Raw genomic sequence first — 16,356 nt, forward strand, 5'->3', positions numbered from 1 at the left:
AGTTAAGTTGGGAATAGTTGATCCAAAAATAATGTCATCAACATAAATCTGAACTATCATTAGATGGTCACTCTCTTTCTTCTGAAAGAAGGTAGGATCAACTGAACCTTGTATGAATTTAGACTGTTTTAGAAAACGAGTTAGAGTTTCATACCATACTCATGGAGCTTGTTTAAGAACATAAACTGCTTTGTCCAGAATATAACAGTGATTCAGAAAATTTTCATTCACAAAACCTGGAGGTTGTTCAACGTAGAGTGTTTCTTCAAGTTCTCCATTTAGAAATGCACACTTCACATCCATTTGATATACATCAAAGTTTTTATGGGCACCATAGGCTAGAAATATGCAAACTGGTTCAAGTCTAGCCACAGGAGCGAACGTCTCTTCGTAATCGATGCCTTCTTCTTGACAATATCTTTTGACGACCAGACGTTCTTTATGGCGAATTACATTCCCTTCTTTGTCCATCTTATTTCTGAATACCCATTTCATACCAACCACAAATGCATTTTCTGGAGTGGGAACCAATAGCCAAACTTTGTTACGATCAAATTCATTAAGTTCTTCTTGCATTGCTTGAACCCAATCTGCATGATCAAGAGCAATTTTAACAGTTTTAGGTTCAAATTTTGAAATAAAAGAATTAAACATGCAAAATTTCAATTTATAAAATAATGCAGTTTGCTTCGCTTTTTGTTGTTGAGCCCGAGTGAGAACTCCTGAAAAAGAATCTCCGATCACTTGAGACCGAGGATGATCTTTGGTCCATTTTGTTATTGGTGATAGTTCTGATCGTAGACTGGATCAATTTCAGCAACGGTTTATTCAAATTCCGATTGAGCATCCAAGTCATTATTTTCATTATTCTCCCCCTGGAAATTTTCATGTGACCCATCATTCGGATTTGAGTTCTCCCCCTGAAGTTGAACATCTGTATTAAAGTTTGGAGTGGAACTCTCCCCCTGGATTGGAACATCAAGAGATTCTGATTGAGTTGGGATTCCAGTTGCATTCGGAATAGGTTGCTCGTGAGGAGTCTCTATTTATTCAACAAATTCATCAACAATCTTTATTAATTCATCCTCATGATTATCCTTGGCTTTTGATTATGAGGATATTGCCCTTTCAGGTTCATCAAACAAATTTCGAAAATCCTCATATAGATTCATAAGAGGAATAGTCTTAGAATTTGTTGATGGGAAGATTTCTTCAGTTTGATAATCACCCTTTTGATATTTCTTCATGTAATTGTCATCAAACATAACATAATAGCTTTCTTCAATCTTCTTTGATTTCTTGTTTAGAACACGATATGGCTTTGATGCCAATGAATATCCCAAAAAGATTCCTTCATCAGCTTTCACATCAAATTTGTTCCGATTTTCTTTGGAATTGTGTAAAAACACTTGGATCCAAACACATGAAAGAATTTAACATTAGGCTTTAAGGGAAAAAGTTACATATTCATTGCCTTATTGGGCCTAACCTATCAAGGCCCATATGCTACGCCACGAAGCCCAAAAGACAATCTATGTCCAAAATGGGACAAGCCCAAAGGCCCATCACAGAAAATCTTACGGCCCAACAAGGGCCCAAAGTTCCTAAGTCCCACAAATGGCCCGAAATAAAGCCTAAAGTCAACTCTAAAGAGTACGCTCATCAAATCAGTACGCTCGACGTACTCATGACTCTTGCCTAGTCGGCACCTCAGACGTGTACACGCAACGTACCCCTAGGTACGCCCGGCGTACACTGCAACTGGCCAAACCTCATTCTAAGGTCTTAATCAGTTAAGAACCAACATCTAGTTTTAGATCTAGGCTTATTAAAGTGTATTAATCCATAAAGTTGCCAACTTTATGCTTTTGCATGTCTTAATGGGGCAATTCTTGGATTTAACCACTTTATCTTCATGAAGCCACCTTCAATCCTTGCATGATTGAACTTAATCCATCAAGACTCCATTTTTATGCTCAACGGACGTTAGAAACACTAGGATCTAACATTATAACTTTTTGGAGTAGCTCATACTCTCAAGAAATACCTTAAGGACCATTTTATGATGAAATAAGCCCTAAACTAAAAACTAACACATGGAGTCATCAAGGTAGAAGCTTTTTACCTCCAATAAGGTAGAAATGATGAGAAACCTCTGGATCTACAAGCTCTTTCTGATTCAAAGCTTCTTCACAAGTCTCATTCTTCTTATCTAAGCACCACACACCCAAAACACACATACAAGCTCAAACTTTAGGGAAAATAGATTAGGGTTTTGAGATATGGCTCAAGAGGCAAAGGAGGCTGATAAGGTGATAGACTTGAGGGACTTAATGAGCTTAAATAGGGTGCAAACCCTAAAAATTAGGGTTTGCTTCTGGCTTAAATACGCCCTGCGTACGTATGGGTATGCCCAACGTACGTAAGGGTCACCCTGATTCGCGCATGCATAGGAGTACGTCGTGCGTACCAAGTGTACACCCAACGTACTCATGTCTAGACCATGGATAAAACTTGAAATAACTAGCAAAGACATGCCAAGACGGGTGTTGCACCTTGAGTGCGCTTTCCATGAATTGAAACTTGAATTACATGTCGGTGAGGGATGTGGTGGTGTATATATCTGAATTGAACCCAATTTTTATAAGATGGGTGTGAAGCATTTGACCATGAGGGAGTAGTTTGAGCTTCAAGCATGCTTTAAGAAGGAAATGAAAGGTGAATTCGTTGAGGATGTGACTGAAAATGAAGCTTTGAAAAAAAAAACATATGCATTTAATTGATGCATTGTTTTTTTCTCCTCCTTCACTTTTGATATCAACATTATTCTCAACACTATTTGTCATTTATATTATCCAAAAAAAATAAAAAGTAAAAAAATTACTATTTTTTTCAAATATACATGAAATATTCCAATAGAATATTATACTATAAATATTCAAATCGAATTTTTAGAATGTTACAATATTCTAGTTGAATATTAAACTATAAACATTCAAAACATGCTAATTGAATATTAGAATATTCTAACAAATCTAACAATGCTAGTAATATTAGAATATTTTAACATATTTACCAAATTTAGTAGAATATTAGAATATTCTAAAATTCTAAAAATTCGATTTGATTATTTACAGTGTAATATTCTATTAGAATATTTCACGTATATTTTGAAAAAAAGGGTAAATTTTTTATTTATTTTTTTGGATAAAGTAAATAACGAAAATACTATTTACAAAAAGAATTTTAGGATTTTTCTTTTTATTTTGCATTTTACAGGTTTTATTTTTATTTTTTGATCTCCAAGATGAGTGGTTAGGATCGTGTCATTATGTCTTACAAAATTAGCATGGTTATATATATATATATATATATATATATATATATATATATATATATATATATATATATATATATATAGGTGAGATCCGTTGAGAACTCATAGTTTCTCGAGAAACCGAGAACTAAAAGTGGAGCGTTAAATCAAAATCAACTCATTAAGGGAATGATCGTCATCTTACGTTGGTATGATACTACCGTGGTATTGAAAACTTTGTACTAATAGGGTACCATGATTACTCAATTGGTACATATTGGTTACCGACATTTTTGGTTCGGTTAGTAACATGTTGGTTGGTTTTCTGTGGTACATATTTATCACCTTAGTAGCTATCGTATATTGATTTTTACAACCTTTGTGTACAATGTATTTTTTTAAAGTTTTTTACAAAAATTACGATGTGTATATTATCATGATTACGGTGTTGAGTTGATCATTTTGATTTGCCACTGAAGATGAAGAAATGATGAAGGATTATGCCAAGTTGTGTTCATTGATATTATGAGGAGCCAACGGAGATGGATTAGTTTTTTTTTTTTTTTTAAAGTTTGTAATTTAATATAATTGTAATAATGATATTTTAAAAATGACAATAAAATGGATGGAGTTAAGGACTCAAGAAGGAACCTTGCAATAAAAACCAATATTTTAAAAACCGGTTCGAAGCCATCGATCGAATTGAGACCTGGGTAAATGAACGGTTCATCTATCACTGATTTTATGTAAATTTATAGTCCAGATCGAACCAGACATTTTCTTCAAGAACCAAGTTAATAGAACCGATAAATAACCATTTGAACCGGTTTATTGGACTTAGATAATTAGATTTATTTAGCACCTAAAAACACCTCATTTCCAAAGAAAATTAAATATCTTGATCTATGTAAAACTTATTATTATGTGTTTTTTTAAATGTATTTGGATTGATCTACCATTTATTGTTATGTATTTATGTGTATTTTTAATGTTTGAATATGTTGATGTCGAATTCTTGGTTTTTTAAATATATTTATCCAGTAAAATAAATAAGGGAAAACTGCAATAAAGTCCTTACATATTGGCCTCATAATCGATTTAGTCATTATATATATTTTTTATTCAATTAAGTCCCAAATACCGGTAATCGTATTCAATTTAACCCATTGACCCGGTCAACAGGTCATCCAATTTACGAAAATTACATTTTTGGCCCAGATTTCAATTTTTATTACAAATTTGGTCCAAAAATTACACTTTTGGCCCAAATTTTAAATTTTGTTACAAATTTGATCCAAACTTTACCCTTTTTGCCCAAATATTAGAATTTTTTTATGAATTCATCCTAACTTTAGTTTTTTTTACAACTTTTTTTCTCAAAATTTTGTTTCTAATGTGTTTTTTCTGTATAAAATCATATTTATACAAAAAAAACATATTTTCACATAAAAATCTTATATTTTCTATATAAAAAAAGTTTTAAAAAGTTTTTTGTATATGAAATATCTACTTATAAAAATAGGTATTTATTAAGTACATAAATATATACAAATCCGTTTTTATAAAAAAAATGTATGTTTTTTTTTATAAAATCGTGTTTGTTTACATTTCTTTTATAAAAACGTGTTTGAATAATTTTTTATATAATATGTGTTTGTATATATTGTATAAAATCGTGTTTGTATACATTTTATAAAAACGTGTTTGAATAATTTTTTATATAATACGTTTTTGTATACATTTTATAAAATCGTGTTTGTATACATTTTATAAAAACGTGTTTGAATATTTTTTTAATATAATACGTGTTTGTATACATTTTATAAAATCGTGTTTGTATACATTTTATAAAACCGTGTTTGAATAATTTTTTATATAATACTTGTTTGTATATATTTTATAAAATCGTGTTTGTATACATTTTATAAAAACGTGTTTGAATATTTTTTTTATATAATACGTGTTTGTATACATTTATAATAAAATAGGTGTTTGCATACATTTTTTTGTAAAATACGTGTTTTTATACATTTTTTATAAAAACGGATTTGTATATATTTGTATACTTAATAAATACCTATTTTTATAGTAGATATTTCATATACAAAAAACTTTTTAAAAAAAGCTTTTATATAGAAAATATAAGATTTTTATGTAAAAATATGTTTTTTTTGTATAAATATGATTTTATAAAGAAAAAACATATTAGAAACAAATTTTTGAGAAAACAAAGTTATAAAAAAACTAATGTTATGATGAATTCATAATAAAATTCTAAAATTTGGGCAAAAAGGGTAAAGTTTGGACCAAATTTGTAACAAAATTTAAAATCTGGGCCAAAAGTGTAAATTTTGGACCAAATTTGTAATAAATTTTGAAATCTGGGCCAAAAATATAATTTTCGAAAGTTGGATGACCGATTAACCGGGTCAAAGGGTTAAATTGAATACGATTACCGGTATTTGGGAGTTAATTGAATAAAAAAAATATATAAGGACTAAATCGATTATGAGGCCAATATGTAAGAACTTTATTGCAGTTTTCTCAATAAATAATATATAATTTTTTTAAAAATTGGATTGAATCTGGTCGCTGACCGGTTTCATCTAAAAAACGGGTTTCAAAACATGGAAAGAAAACAAGCTAAAAGAAAATTGACGCAAGAAAAGTAATTTGAAGTGAAGTTGCAGTGAACCATCAAACGAAAGGGACCATTTATGTAATTTAGTGTTATTCCTATCAACAGTTGAACACGCAAGTCTCAGGTACGGAGAAAATATCAGTTTTGTCCCAATTGTGTGTTCTTTCATCGTCAAATGGTCCTTGTTTTTCAATAGCATAGCAGTGGTATTTGATTTTTCAAGTTTCAAACGATATCTGAATTATTGTCATATGTATTTGAAGGGTGATTCTAAGCGCACGAACAAATATCTACCTACACGAATGAACCAATTGAATTGATGTATTTGACCTTTTACTGTGAGTTTTTAATCATTTTTTACCTAAATTTTTATTGTTTTTTATTATTTAAATGATGGTGGAGTGTAAACGTTTTACTCTTAACATATCACATTTCGATTTATATCACTTTAATAAATATGCACGTAAGTTATAGTGTTATACATCATTTATTTTGATTTTTCTAATTTATTTTTCCTTATTAATGTTTTATCCCTTTTTTGCTTTTTTTTTGTTTTCTTTAATCTTAATAATTTTAATAAATAAACATTATTATTATTATTAACATTAAGAATATATTTTTTTTGTTCGTTCAAACTATTTTTGTATTATTTTTTTCATCGAAACTATCACTATTTTTCTGTTTGGATTATTATGTATGAGAAATTAATTATCCTCATATTTTTTTCTTTCATATCCATCATTCTATCAACTTTAGATAATGACAAATGTAATAAAAATTTATTAATTTTATTAAATATGACAAATATCACAATCTTAAGTGTATAGGAAAATGACAGAACAAATAGGATGATATTTGATTTCTCATTATACATATTATTATTTCATTTTCACTATTCATTTATTATTCTTTTGTTCAAATTATATTCATGTTATTTTTTTTCGTTACGATTATTTTTGTTTGTTTTTTGGTCGGATTATCTCGTGTTAGTTTTTCCGTTCGGACTATCCATGTGTTATTTTTTTTTCGTATAGACTATTTTTGTGTTATTTTTTTTGGTTTCGACTATTCTTGTTGTTATTTTTCAGTTCGAACTATTGATGTGTTGTTTTATCATTCAGATTATCTTTTTGTTATTTTTTCGTTATGATCATCATTGTGTTATTTTTTTTTTTTTTGTTTTGACTATTCTTGCCTTGTTTTTTTCGGTTGGATTATCTTCATGTTATTTTTTCCGTTCAGACTATCTTTGTGTTATTTTTTTCGTTCCGACCATCTTTATGTTTTTTTCGACTATCTATGTGTTATTTTTTGTTTGGATTTTCATTATGTTTTTTTTATTCTGACTATCCATATGTTAGTTTTTTCGTTTGATCCACTACTAGAAAACTGGTGCAATAGCTACAGCAAAATCCGTAGCTATAAGTGGATAGCTATGGAATTGCTACGGAAAAATGCATGTAGCATAATGGCCCGTGGCTAAATTATAGCTACGGATTATCTACGGAATCACTGCGGAATAGCTACAGAAATAAATAGCTACGGATTTTCTACGGAATAGCTACGGAATTGAATAGCTACGGAATAGCTACGGAATTAAATAGCTACGGATTTAAATAGCTACGGAATAACTACGGAACTAAATAGCTACGTAATACCTACAGTTCTATTTAGCGACGAAAATCCGTAGCTATTCAATCAATTTCAAACTTGCATCATGTACGTTTCAATGTCAAAGGATTTACCAATAGGTAGGGCATGTCACATCCAACTACAAGGGCTCCTTAAGTCTTCTTAGACAATTACGAATTCCATTCCTTTATTATTATGCATTCCGTTAGAACTCCGTAGCTAATTAGTTACAGATTAGTTACATAATTTTTTTATTTTCGATTTTTCGGGCACCAAACGTCATTTTTTCAGCTTTGTTTATTTTCACATCTCTATTATACATGATTATCTATATTTTAACCAACTTATAGCTGATAGTATCATTCATAAAGTCGTGTGCACCTTCGGGATCCATTACTCATTTAATGGTTTAACACTATAATGTTTATTAATACATTCACATATAAATACTTACAAACACGTATACATACACATATACCACAACTCATTCATGTATATAAATATACATATACAAACATAAACTCATCATAAGTTGGTGAAAAGTATATGCATTACAATGTTAAACCGTTAAACGAGTACTTGATCCCGAAGGTGCACAAGACTTTATGAACGATATTAATAGCTATAAGTTGGTGAAAATACAGATAATCATGTATAATAGAGGTGTGAAAAAAACGAAGCGGAAAAAATGACGTTTGGTGCCCGAAAAATCGAAAATAAGAAAAATACGTACACACACATACATACACATACATACATACATAAATACATACATACACATACAAATATACATGTGATAATTGTGTTAATTTTTAGTTCGAACTATCTGGTGTTATTATTTTTTTATTCACATTATCCATGTGATAATTTATAGTTCGAACTATTTTTGTGTTAATTTTTAGTTCGAAATAACAAATGTATAGTCTAGGTGAGTTGGAAAAATTACAAATTGGCTGGTCATTAAAAATGTAAATTAAAATAATAAAATATCTCTTTAACGTTTAGTGAAAGATAAACTTTATTGAAAATGAATTTGTATTTATATTGACAACAAAAATAAAAAATTATCAACATATATATTTTAAGATTTTTAGTATTTATTTTTATATGTGTATTACATATAAAGTTGTTGAATTTAAAAAGAATAAAAAGTAGAAGGGTTTGTTTTGTAACTTACATCTAATTTAAAGGATTAAAATGAAAAAATATAAAAACAATTGAAATTAAGAAATTGACAAATATGATGGGATTAATTGTTCACTATTCAAATTAATCTAATCATTGTTTATACACGAATTTATTCGTGCTAATAGGAGCACCCCTAAATCCAATATGGATCGGATCTTCTTGTTGTCTATGACATATCGTATGTAAACTGTGACAGCTGTCAGTTTCTCTCTCACACACAACATCATTACACATAGTGTCTTGTATCAACCGCCGTTAACAAACAAGATTTACAAGATATCTTGATCTGTACAACTTAGATGCCAAATTAACCTAAAAAACAACAAAAGACCACCCCATTCATATGGCAGCTACTGCCTCTTCACAGTCAAACAACCACCCTCAGAAGAAGAAACCCACAGCCACCATTAGTTTCAGACGCCGCCGTATCAAAGAAACCACCATTTCCACCTCCGCGACTTCTAATACAACCACCACTCACCACCATCACCCATCTGCTGTTTCCCCTGAAAACACCTCCTGGTGCTGCCCTCCCGCTGTCTCTTCCTACAAACCCCCACCTCCACCGTCGGTAACAACCGCCATTAATCCACAACCCATTTCAATTCCACCAGCAGAGTCTCCCTCACCGGAATCTTTATCCACTGAAAAGACTCAATCTTCACATTTCAATTATCGGTCAAATCTTGAAAAACCCAGATCGATACCCACAATGACAACTACCACCACTGTCTACGGCGCCGCCGGCAACAATCAAGAAGCATTACCGTCTTCCTTTACCCAATTTAACTCTGCCCTCACTGCCGGACTTTTAAATCCCGTATCGTCGCCACCACCGACCACCGATAAAACCCGATCCAGCCCTACCCTTTTCGAAATGATGGCTAACGAACCCGATTCTAAGATCCCCAACAATGGTTCAATTACAACTCCAAAAAGACCCAGTAATGGCCATGCGATCCCACCGCCGATGATAATTGACAAGCAAATTTTGATGCAACAAAGACTGTCTGATATTCTGTCCTGTCGTAGCCCCGGAAATCAGTTCAATGATCCAAATTCGAGTGATGTGAAGCTCACTTTGAGCTCCAAAGATGGGTTTAGTGTTTCTATGAATGTTCATCGGCAGATCTTAGTTGTTCACAGTCGTTTTTTCGCAGATAAGCTATCTGATTATCGTCGGAAATTGGGTCTACAAGGGCAACAATTAAAAGGTTTAATTGATAATGTTAATCCGTTCGTTGTTGAGATTTCTGATTGTGATGATATCGAGGTGTACATAGAGTCGATTAGGTTGATGTATTGTAAAGATTTAAGGAGGAAGCTAATGAAGGATGATGTTCCTAGGGTTCTTGGTATCTTGAAGGTAAAATCACAGTAATATATTTATTACATTGCATTATTATAAAGCTTAATTATTGAATCAATTACAAGTACTGTGAGACAGGTATCAGCAGCAATCGGATTCGATGCTGGAGTTTTATCTTGTTTGGAGTACTTAGAAGCTGCTCCTTGGGCCGAGGATGAAGAAGAAAAGGTTGCAGCTTTATTATCTGAGCTCAGGCTTGAAGGAGTCGGTGCATGTGAAGTTTTAAAAAGGGTTTCCATAGATGTTACACCTGGAGAAGATGACACCAACGACAACCAAGAAGTACTACTTAAGCTTTTACACGTTGTTCTCGAAGGAAAAGATGAAAAAGCAAGAAGAGAGATGAAAGTTTTGGTCTCAAAAATGCTTCATGAAAATTCATCAAGAAACGATTTGAAGAAAGAATCTTTGTATTCGGCTTGTGATAAATGTTTAAATTTGTTACGACACCATTTCTTGAAAGCTTCTAAAGGAGACTTTGAAGAAGTGGCTCAAATCACACGACAATCGGGTAATCTACATTGGCTTCTTGATATTTTAATCGATAGACAAATATCCGAGGATTTTTTAAAGATATGGGGATCACAGACTGAATTATCTCAAGTCCATTCCAAAGTGCCTGCCCTTCATAGATACGAAATCAGTAGAGTTACAGCAAGATTCTTTGTTGGGATTGGAAAAGGTCAACTCTTGGCTTCGAAAGAGTCAAGATGCTTGCTTTTACAAACATGGTTGGTCCCTTTTTATGATGATTTTGCTTGGATGAGGAGAGGGTTGAAAGGGCTAGATCGTAATTTAGTTGAAGATGGGTTGAGCAATACTATATTGACTTTGCCTCTTGCTTGGCAACAAGAAATCTTGATGTCTTGGTTTGACCGGTTTTTAAACTCGGGTGATGATTGCCCGAATATACAAAGAGGGTTTGAAGTTTGGTGGAAAAGAGCGTTTTGGAGAAAGCCCCAAATGCCAAATGTTTGGAACACATGATTGCTCAACCATGGTGTGTTTGTTTAATTTCTTTTTTCATATAGTAACCAATGTCATTGCTATCTCAATTAATTTTGCATTTTTTCACTTAATTTATATCTGATACGGGTCTTGATGAGTATCTTGATGGTAAGTAGGTGAAAAATCCATGAGAAATCTCTCTTGTTATATTGTGATTTAACTTTCTCATATTGGCCGGTGGACCAAAGTCCACGGATGGTGTATACCTTATATATAAGGGTGGTGTATACCTTTATATAAATACAAGAAGTTACATTTTTTTTTCTTACTTGGTTTGTAGTTTAATGGATATTCGATCAAAAAAGTTTGAACAATCTTACTTTCTTAGTGTCGTGAAGCTTTTGGTCTTCATAACATCTTCAATTAGACTTGATATTTTATATGGAGTATATGTGTCTTTTCTTCATATGCGGATGAAATGGTCAAATGCACCTTTTTACGAATGTTATATAATGCACCTTTTTACGAGTATGAAATGGTCAAATGCGGATGGTATTTGGTTTCAAGTCTAGGTGTTATTTTCCTGTTCTTAGGAACATTGTGAAAGTTATATTCAGTATGTTAATTATTTATAAAATCTGAAAGAAAGTAGACAATAAATGTTGGAAGATTAATATAATAATATGATCCCACCGATTTAACAAATATTATCACTTACTTGATCTATTACGTCACTAGTCCAATGTATCAACCATAGAAATTCCTGATTTATTGTATTTTTGTGGTTAATTGATATTAATATTGGTTTTTTTAATCTTATATTTTCAAAAACTGTTTTTTTTAAAGAAAAAAACTAGAAGCTAAAAACTCGCTGCTAACATGCCCTTAAGTATTAGGGAAAACTGCAATAAAGTCCCTATGTATTGTCCGTATAATCGATTTAGTCCCTATATTTTTTTTTTGCAATTTAGTTCTAAATACCGGTAAACGTAATCAAAACGAGATATTTAATGGGTTAGCCGGTATCCCACCGGTATTATGCGCATGTGGCACCTTACGTGTACAAGAGAGTTTTACCCTTCCATTTCCACTGCATTCGACGTCTGGTAAATCAATTGAGAGAAAAAGTTAGGGTTTTTACAGAGTGAAACACGAAGGAAGTAGGGTTTTACTGAGAGAAACGAAGGTAAAACCCAATGGCTGTCGAATCAGAGGAAGTTCACCATGAGTCATCTAAAGAATACGACTCTGAAGAATACGAAGATGATGAGGAGGTGCTCGATACTGAGCACATAGATGTGGAAATGGAAGAAGATGATTTCAAGACACAGGGTAAAGAGAGATGCAAGGATGCTTTCCTTAACTTCAGTTCCGATTATGAAGATAATGAAGTCGATGAAGACAATGACTTAGTTGATGAAGATGAAGAAGGGTTTGGTTCAGAAGAGGAAATCGATGACACAGCAGGGGCTAATGATCTTGATTTGGGAGATGCGGTTGGTGCAGGCTTCCCCATTCATGACCCATCAGTTAAGTGGAATAAGATGAAGCCCCTTCTTGGTGAAAGGTATGAATCACCACATCAGTTGCAACAATGTCTCACTAATTATGCTATTAAGTCAGGGTATAACATTAAATTTGCGAAGTGTGACACTGTGAGATTAACTGCCAAATGTGGTTCTAAGATGAAGTCTCAACCCTGTCCATTCAGAGTTCATGCTTCCTGGATGACTCAAGAAAAGTATTTTCAGATTAAAACCTTAGTCGATGAGCACAAATGTGTTAGAAATTTCAATATTTCAAATTTACTGAGTCCCAGCTGGCTAGCAAGACACTTTTTTAAGGAGTTGATAATGAAACCTAACTTGAAGTGTAAGGAGATGCAATCAATAATTAGGACCAAATTTCATTGTGGTGTGTCTTGGTCTAAGGCTTACAGAACAAGGTGTAGAGCAATAACCATTATAGATGGTAAACTCACAGAACATTATGCTAGGGTGTGGGACTATTGTCATGAGTTACTAAGGTCAAATCCTGGTAGCACTGTCCAAGTGGGTGTCACTGTAAATCCAGATCAAACAACATACTTTCACAGGATGTATTTGTGTTTTAAAGCAATCAAGGAAGGTTGGAAAATAGGGTGTCGTAGGGTAATTGGTCTAGATGAATCTTTCTTGAAAGGGACATGTAAAGGAGAATTACTCACAACAATAGGGAGGGATGCAAACAACCAAGTTTATCCAATTGCTTGGGCAGTTGTTGACATTGAAAACAAAGCTAATTGGAAATGGTTTCTGGAACTGCTCACAGAGGATCTTAATCTGCTAGATGGAGGAGGGTTTACTGTAATATCTGATCAACATAAGGTTTGTAATTTCTTAGCATATTTATTGTTTTTCCTTACCATCATCTTATATGTTTATGTATTCATTACATTGTAGGGATTGCTTGAAGCAACCAAGGAAGTACTACCAAATGTGGAGCATAGACAGTGTGCAAGACACATATATGCTAACTTTAGGAAGACCTATTCTGGAGTGGAGTTCAAGAATATGTTCTGGGCAGCTTCCTTTTCAACTGTAGAGAGTGAATTTCTGAGGAAAATGGATGATATAAAAGAGGTTAATCCCAATGCTTATGAACATTTTCTAGCAAGACATCCTCAGACATGGTGCAGGGCATTTTTTAGGACTGATGTAGCATGTGAGGCAATTGAAAATGGCATTGCACAATGCTTCAACGCCATCATATTGGATGCTAGAAAGAAACCCCTTCTAGCAATGTTTGAAGAAATTAGGTTGTACATGATGGATAGGTTCTACCATATGTTACAAAAGGCAAAAAAGTGGGAATCAGTGGTTTGTCCAGCTGCTATCAAGAAAATGAACAAGTTTGGAGAGGATTTGAGGTTTGCCTTAGCATTTTTATTGTTCCTTATCATCATTATTCTAATTTCATTGTTCTGATTTCATTTAGTAATGTCATTGTAGGAATTGGAATGTGAATCAAGTGGACCATCTATTTTTGAAGCCAGGAATGGATTAGAAGGGTACGTGGTTGACTTACAAAGCAAAGTGTGCAGCTGTAGGCTTTGGGATATCTCAGGAATTCCATGTGTACATGCACAGTGTGCAATATTATTCACTGGACAAGATCCTGTTCAATTCATAAGTGAGTGGTTTAATGTGGACAGATTCAAGGCCATATATGCAAACAATATACTACCTGTGAATGGTAGAAATTTATGGTCTAGAACATCATACATAAAGCCTCTACCCCCTTTAGCTAGAAGAATGCCAGGGAGACCAACTCTAAAAAGAAAGAGGCATGTCACTGAATCTCAAGACAAATACTCCCAAAATAAGATGAAGGTTACTGGAATAGGAAGGACAGTCCAATGCAAAAACTGTCTTCAAAGGGGTCATAACAAGGCATCCTGTAAGAATCCCAAGGTCACACCAGAACCCAAACCCAAGAAAAAAATGGGTAGACCAAGACTGGATCTTGATATGAGTCATTGGACTAGAGGTGGTGTAAGAGGTGGTGTCATAGGTAGTAGAGGTGGTGCAAGGGGTAGTAGAGGTGGTACAGGGGGTAAAAGAGGTGGTGCAGTGGGTAACACAGGTGGTGCAAGAGGTGGTGCAGTGGGTAACAGAGGTGGTAAAATAGGTGGTAGGGGTAGTAAAAGAGGTGGTAGGGGCAGTAAGACATCTGTTGGAATTGAAGGTGGTGGAGTGGCTGAAGTTGAAGGTGGTGGAGTTGAAAATGAGGATGACACTATTCCTGAAAAATATTTAGTCCATTTATAGAAGGCAATGCAAGATTTGAAACTATCAGGGTATTCAATTGAAGAAATTAAAAATACACTTAGTCTGACAGATTCACATATGAAACAGCTCAATGATTACAATGACACTATTGAACAAGTTCTTCCTATGTCTATGGTAAACCCTTTATATTACCTTAATGTTAACATTCATTTATGTTATTACTTGCTTGATGTTTTACAGGAAGAGGAGTATCCACCTCAGACTGAGACACAAGATGGGGCTGAAGAAATTATCCCTGAGACACAACCAGAAAGTGAAGAAGAAGAAGAAGAAGAAGAAGAAGAAGAAAGCATTAATGACACCCAGGAATTACCAGTACACCTTAGAATTGTGAAAAGAAGAAGGCCCTCTAAGAGGATTGTTAAAACCAAGCTGAAGAAGATGGGATGTGTTGGGACTTCTGCAAATTCAGCATTGGAGTTGGATTAGGGTGCTAGGGTGTTAAGGGTAGTAAGGGTATTTTGGTACATCTTTTGTGAATGCTACTTTTGTGCATCTTTTGAGAATGCTACTTTTGTACATCTTTTGTGAATGCCCTTAAATTACTGATAGCCATATTTTGTACATCTTTTGTAAACACATTGAAACATTGTGAATGCCCTTAACATGGTTGGTAATGACATATTGGAGTTTGTTGTTTAATTATTTTAGCCACAAGTGTGCATACTTCATGGTTATATTTGTCAAGTGTACACCATTTATGCAAACCATAATAACATATTGACATTTCATTAACCAAAACATTACATGATCTACAAGAACATTTATCCATTACATCATGATAACAAACCAAAAGATTACATCATCCCTACCAAACCATAATACCCTACAACTTACACTAAACTAACCATACATTATCCCTACAATGAAACAAACGAAACAAACCATCATCCACTTGCAGAATCCAAATTCATTACCAGGCACATCTGTATTCTCACGCATTGCAATTTGATTATCAGGTTCAAGAGCATTCACAGGGGCAATAGGGACATCAACATTCACAGGGGCAATAGGGCCATCAATAGGTATTTCACCTTCATTAACAGGGTTACTGAAAGGAATAACTACACCCCCATTAGCAACAGATCCTAATTCATACATTCTTTCTTTATACCACTTATTCAATAGTGGTGGATCAATCCAACGAAAATACCCACAGTCCTTCTCTTCATCCTACATAACATAGAAAGATGCATGTTTTTAACATAGAAGAATGGTAATTTAGTGAAATAGAAGAATTTGAGTGAGATTTGAAGATTATATACCATGTAATTGTTGGGTTTTGAGCATTCTAACACTCCTAAGTGTACATGCAACCCTAAATACCTTGGATCTATGTTTTCTCTATTATACATACAAATATGAATATCCAAGGTATTATCCTAACTAGCATACCAAAACATTGATACTAGGGTAATAGAATAGATAGAAT

At 33.2% G+C, this 16,356-nt stretch overlaps 2 protein-coding genes across 2 annotated transcripts; both read left to right on the forward strand.

Moving 5' to 3' along the window:
* Nucleotides 1–8,959: 8,959 nt before the first annotated feature.
* On the forward strand, nucleotides 8,960–11,422 carry LOC145165286 (BTB/POZ domain-containing protein At1g63850-like). Its single transcript, XM_079083997.1, has 2 exons — nucleotides 8,960–10,143; nucleotides 10,225–11,422. Exons 1-2 carry the CDS (start codon nucleotides 9,121–9,123, stop codon nucleotides 11,131–11,133), a joined length of 1,932 nt encoding a protein of 643 aa, XP_078940123.1. The 5' UTR covers nucleotides 8,960–9,120; the 3' UTR covers nucleotides 11,134–11,422.
* An 868-nt stretch (nucleotides 11,423–12,290) lies between these two features.
* Nucleotides 12,291–14,903, forward strand: LOC145163319 (uncharacterized). The gene is made up of 3 exons (XM_079082159.1): nucleotides 12,291–13,460; nucleotides 13,536–13,952; nucleotides 14,085–14,903. The coding sequence occupies exons 1-3, from the start codon at nucleotides 12,291–12,293 to the stop codon at nucleotides 14,901–14,903; spliced, it is 2,406 nt and encodes an 801-aa protein (XP_078938285.1).
* Nucleotides 14,904–16,356: the final 1,453 nt, after the last annotated feature.

The sequence above is a fragment of the Lactuca virosa genome, chromosome 3, assembly GCF_052849685.1.
Source record: "Lactuca virosa cultivar CGN04683 chromosome 3, Lactuca_virosa_CGN04683_v6, whole genome shotgun sequence".
Classification (NCBI taxonomy): domain Eukaryota; kingdom Viridiplantae; phylum Streptophyta; class Magnoliopsida; order Asterales; family Asteraceae; genus Lactuca; species Lactuca virosa.

Excerpts from the sequence above, each read along its gene's own strand:
- LOC145165286 (XM_079083997.1), top strand. The coding sequence starts at position 9,121 with ATGGCAGCTACTGCCTCTTCACAGTCAAACAACCACCCTCAGAAGAAG. Across the intron at positions 10,144-10,224 it reads GGGTTCTTGGTATCTTGAAG|GTATCAGCAGCAATCGGATT; the intron begins GTAAAATCACAG and ends ACTGTGAGACAG.
- LOC145163319 (XM_079082159.1), top strand. The coding sequence starts at position 12,291 with ATGGCTGTCGAATCAGAGGAAGTTCACCATGAGTCATCTAAAGAATAC. Across the intron at positions 13,461-13,535 it reads TAATATCTGATCAACATAAG|GGATTGCTTGAAGCAACCAA; the intron begins GTTTGTAATTTC and ends ATTACATTGTAG. Across the intron at positions 13,953-14,084 it reads CAAAAAAGTGGGAATCAGTG|GAATTGGAATGTGAATCAAG; the intron begins GTTTGTCCAGCT and ends ATGTCATTGTAG.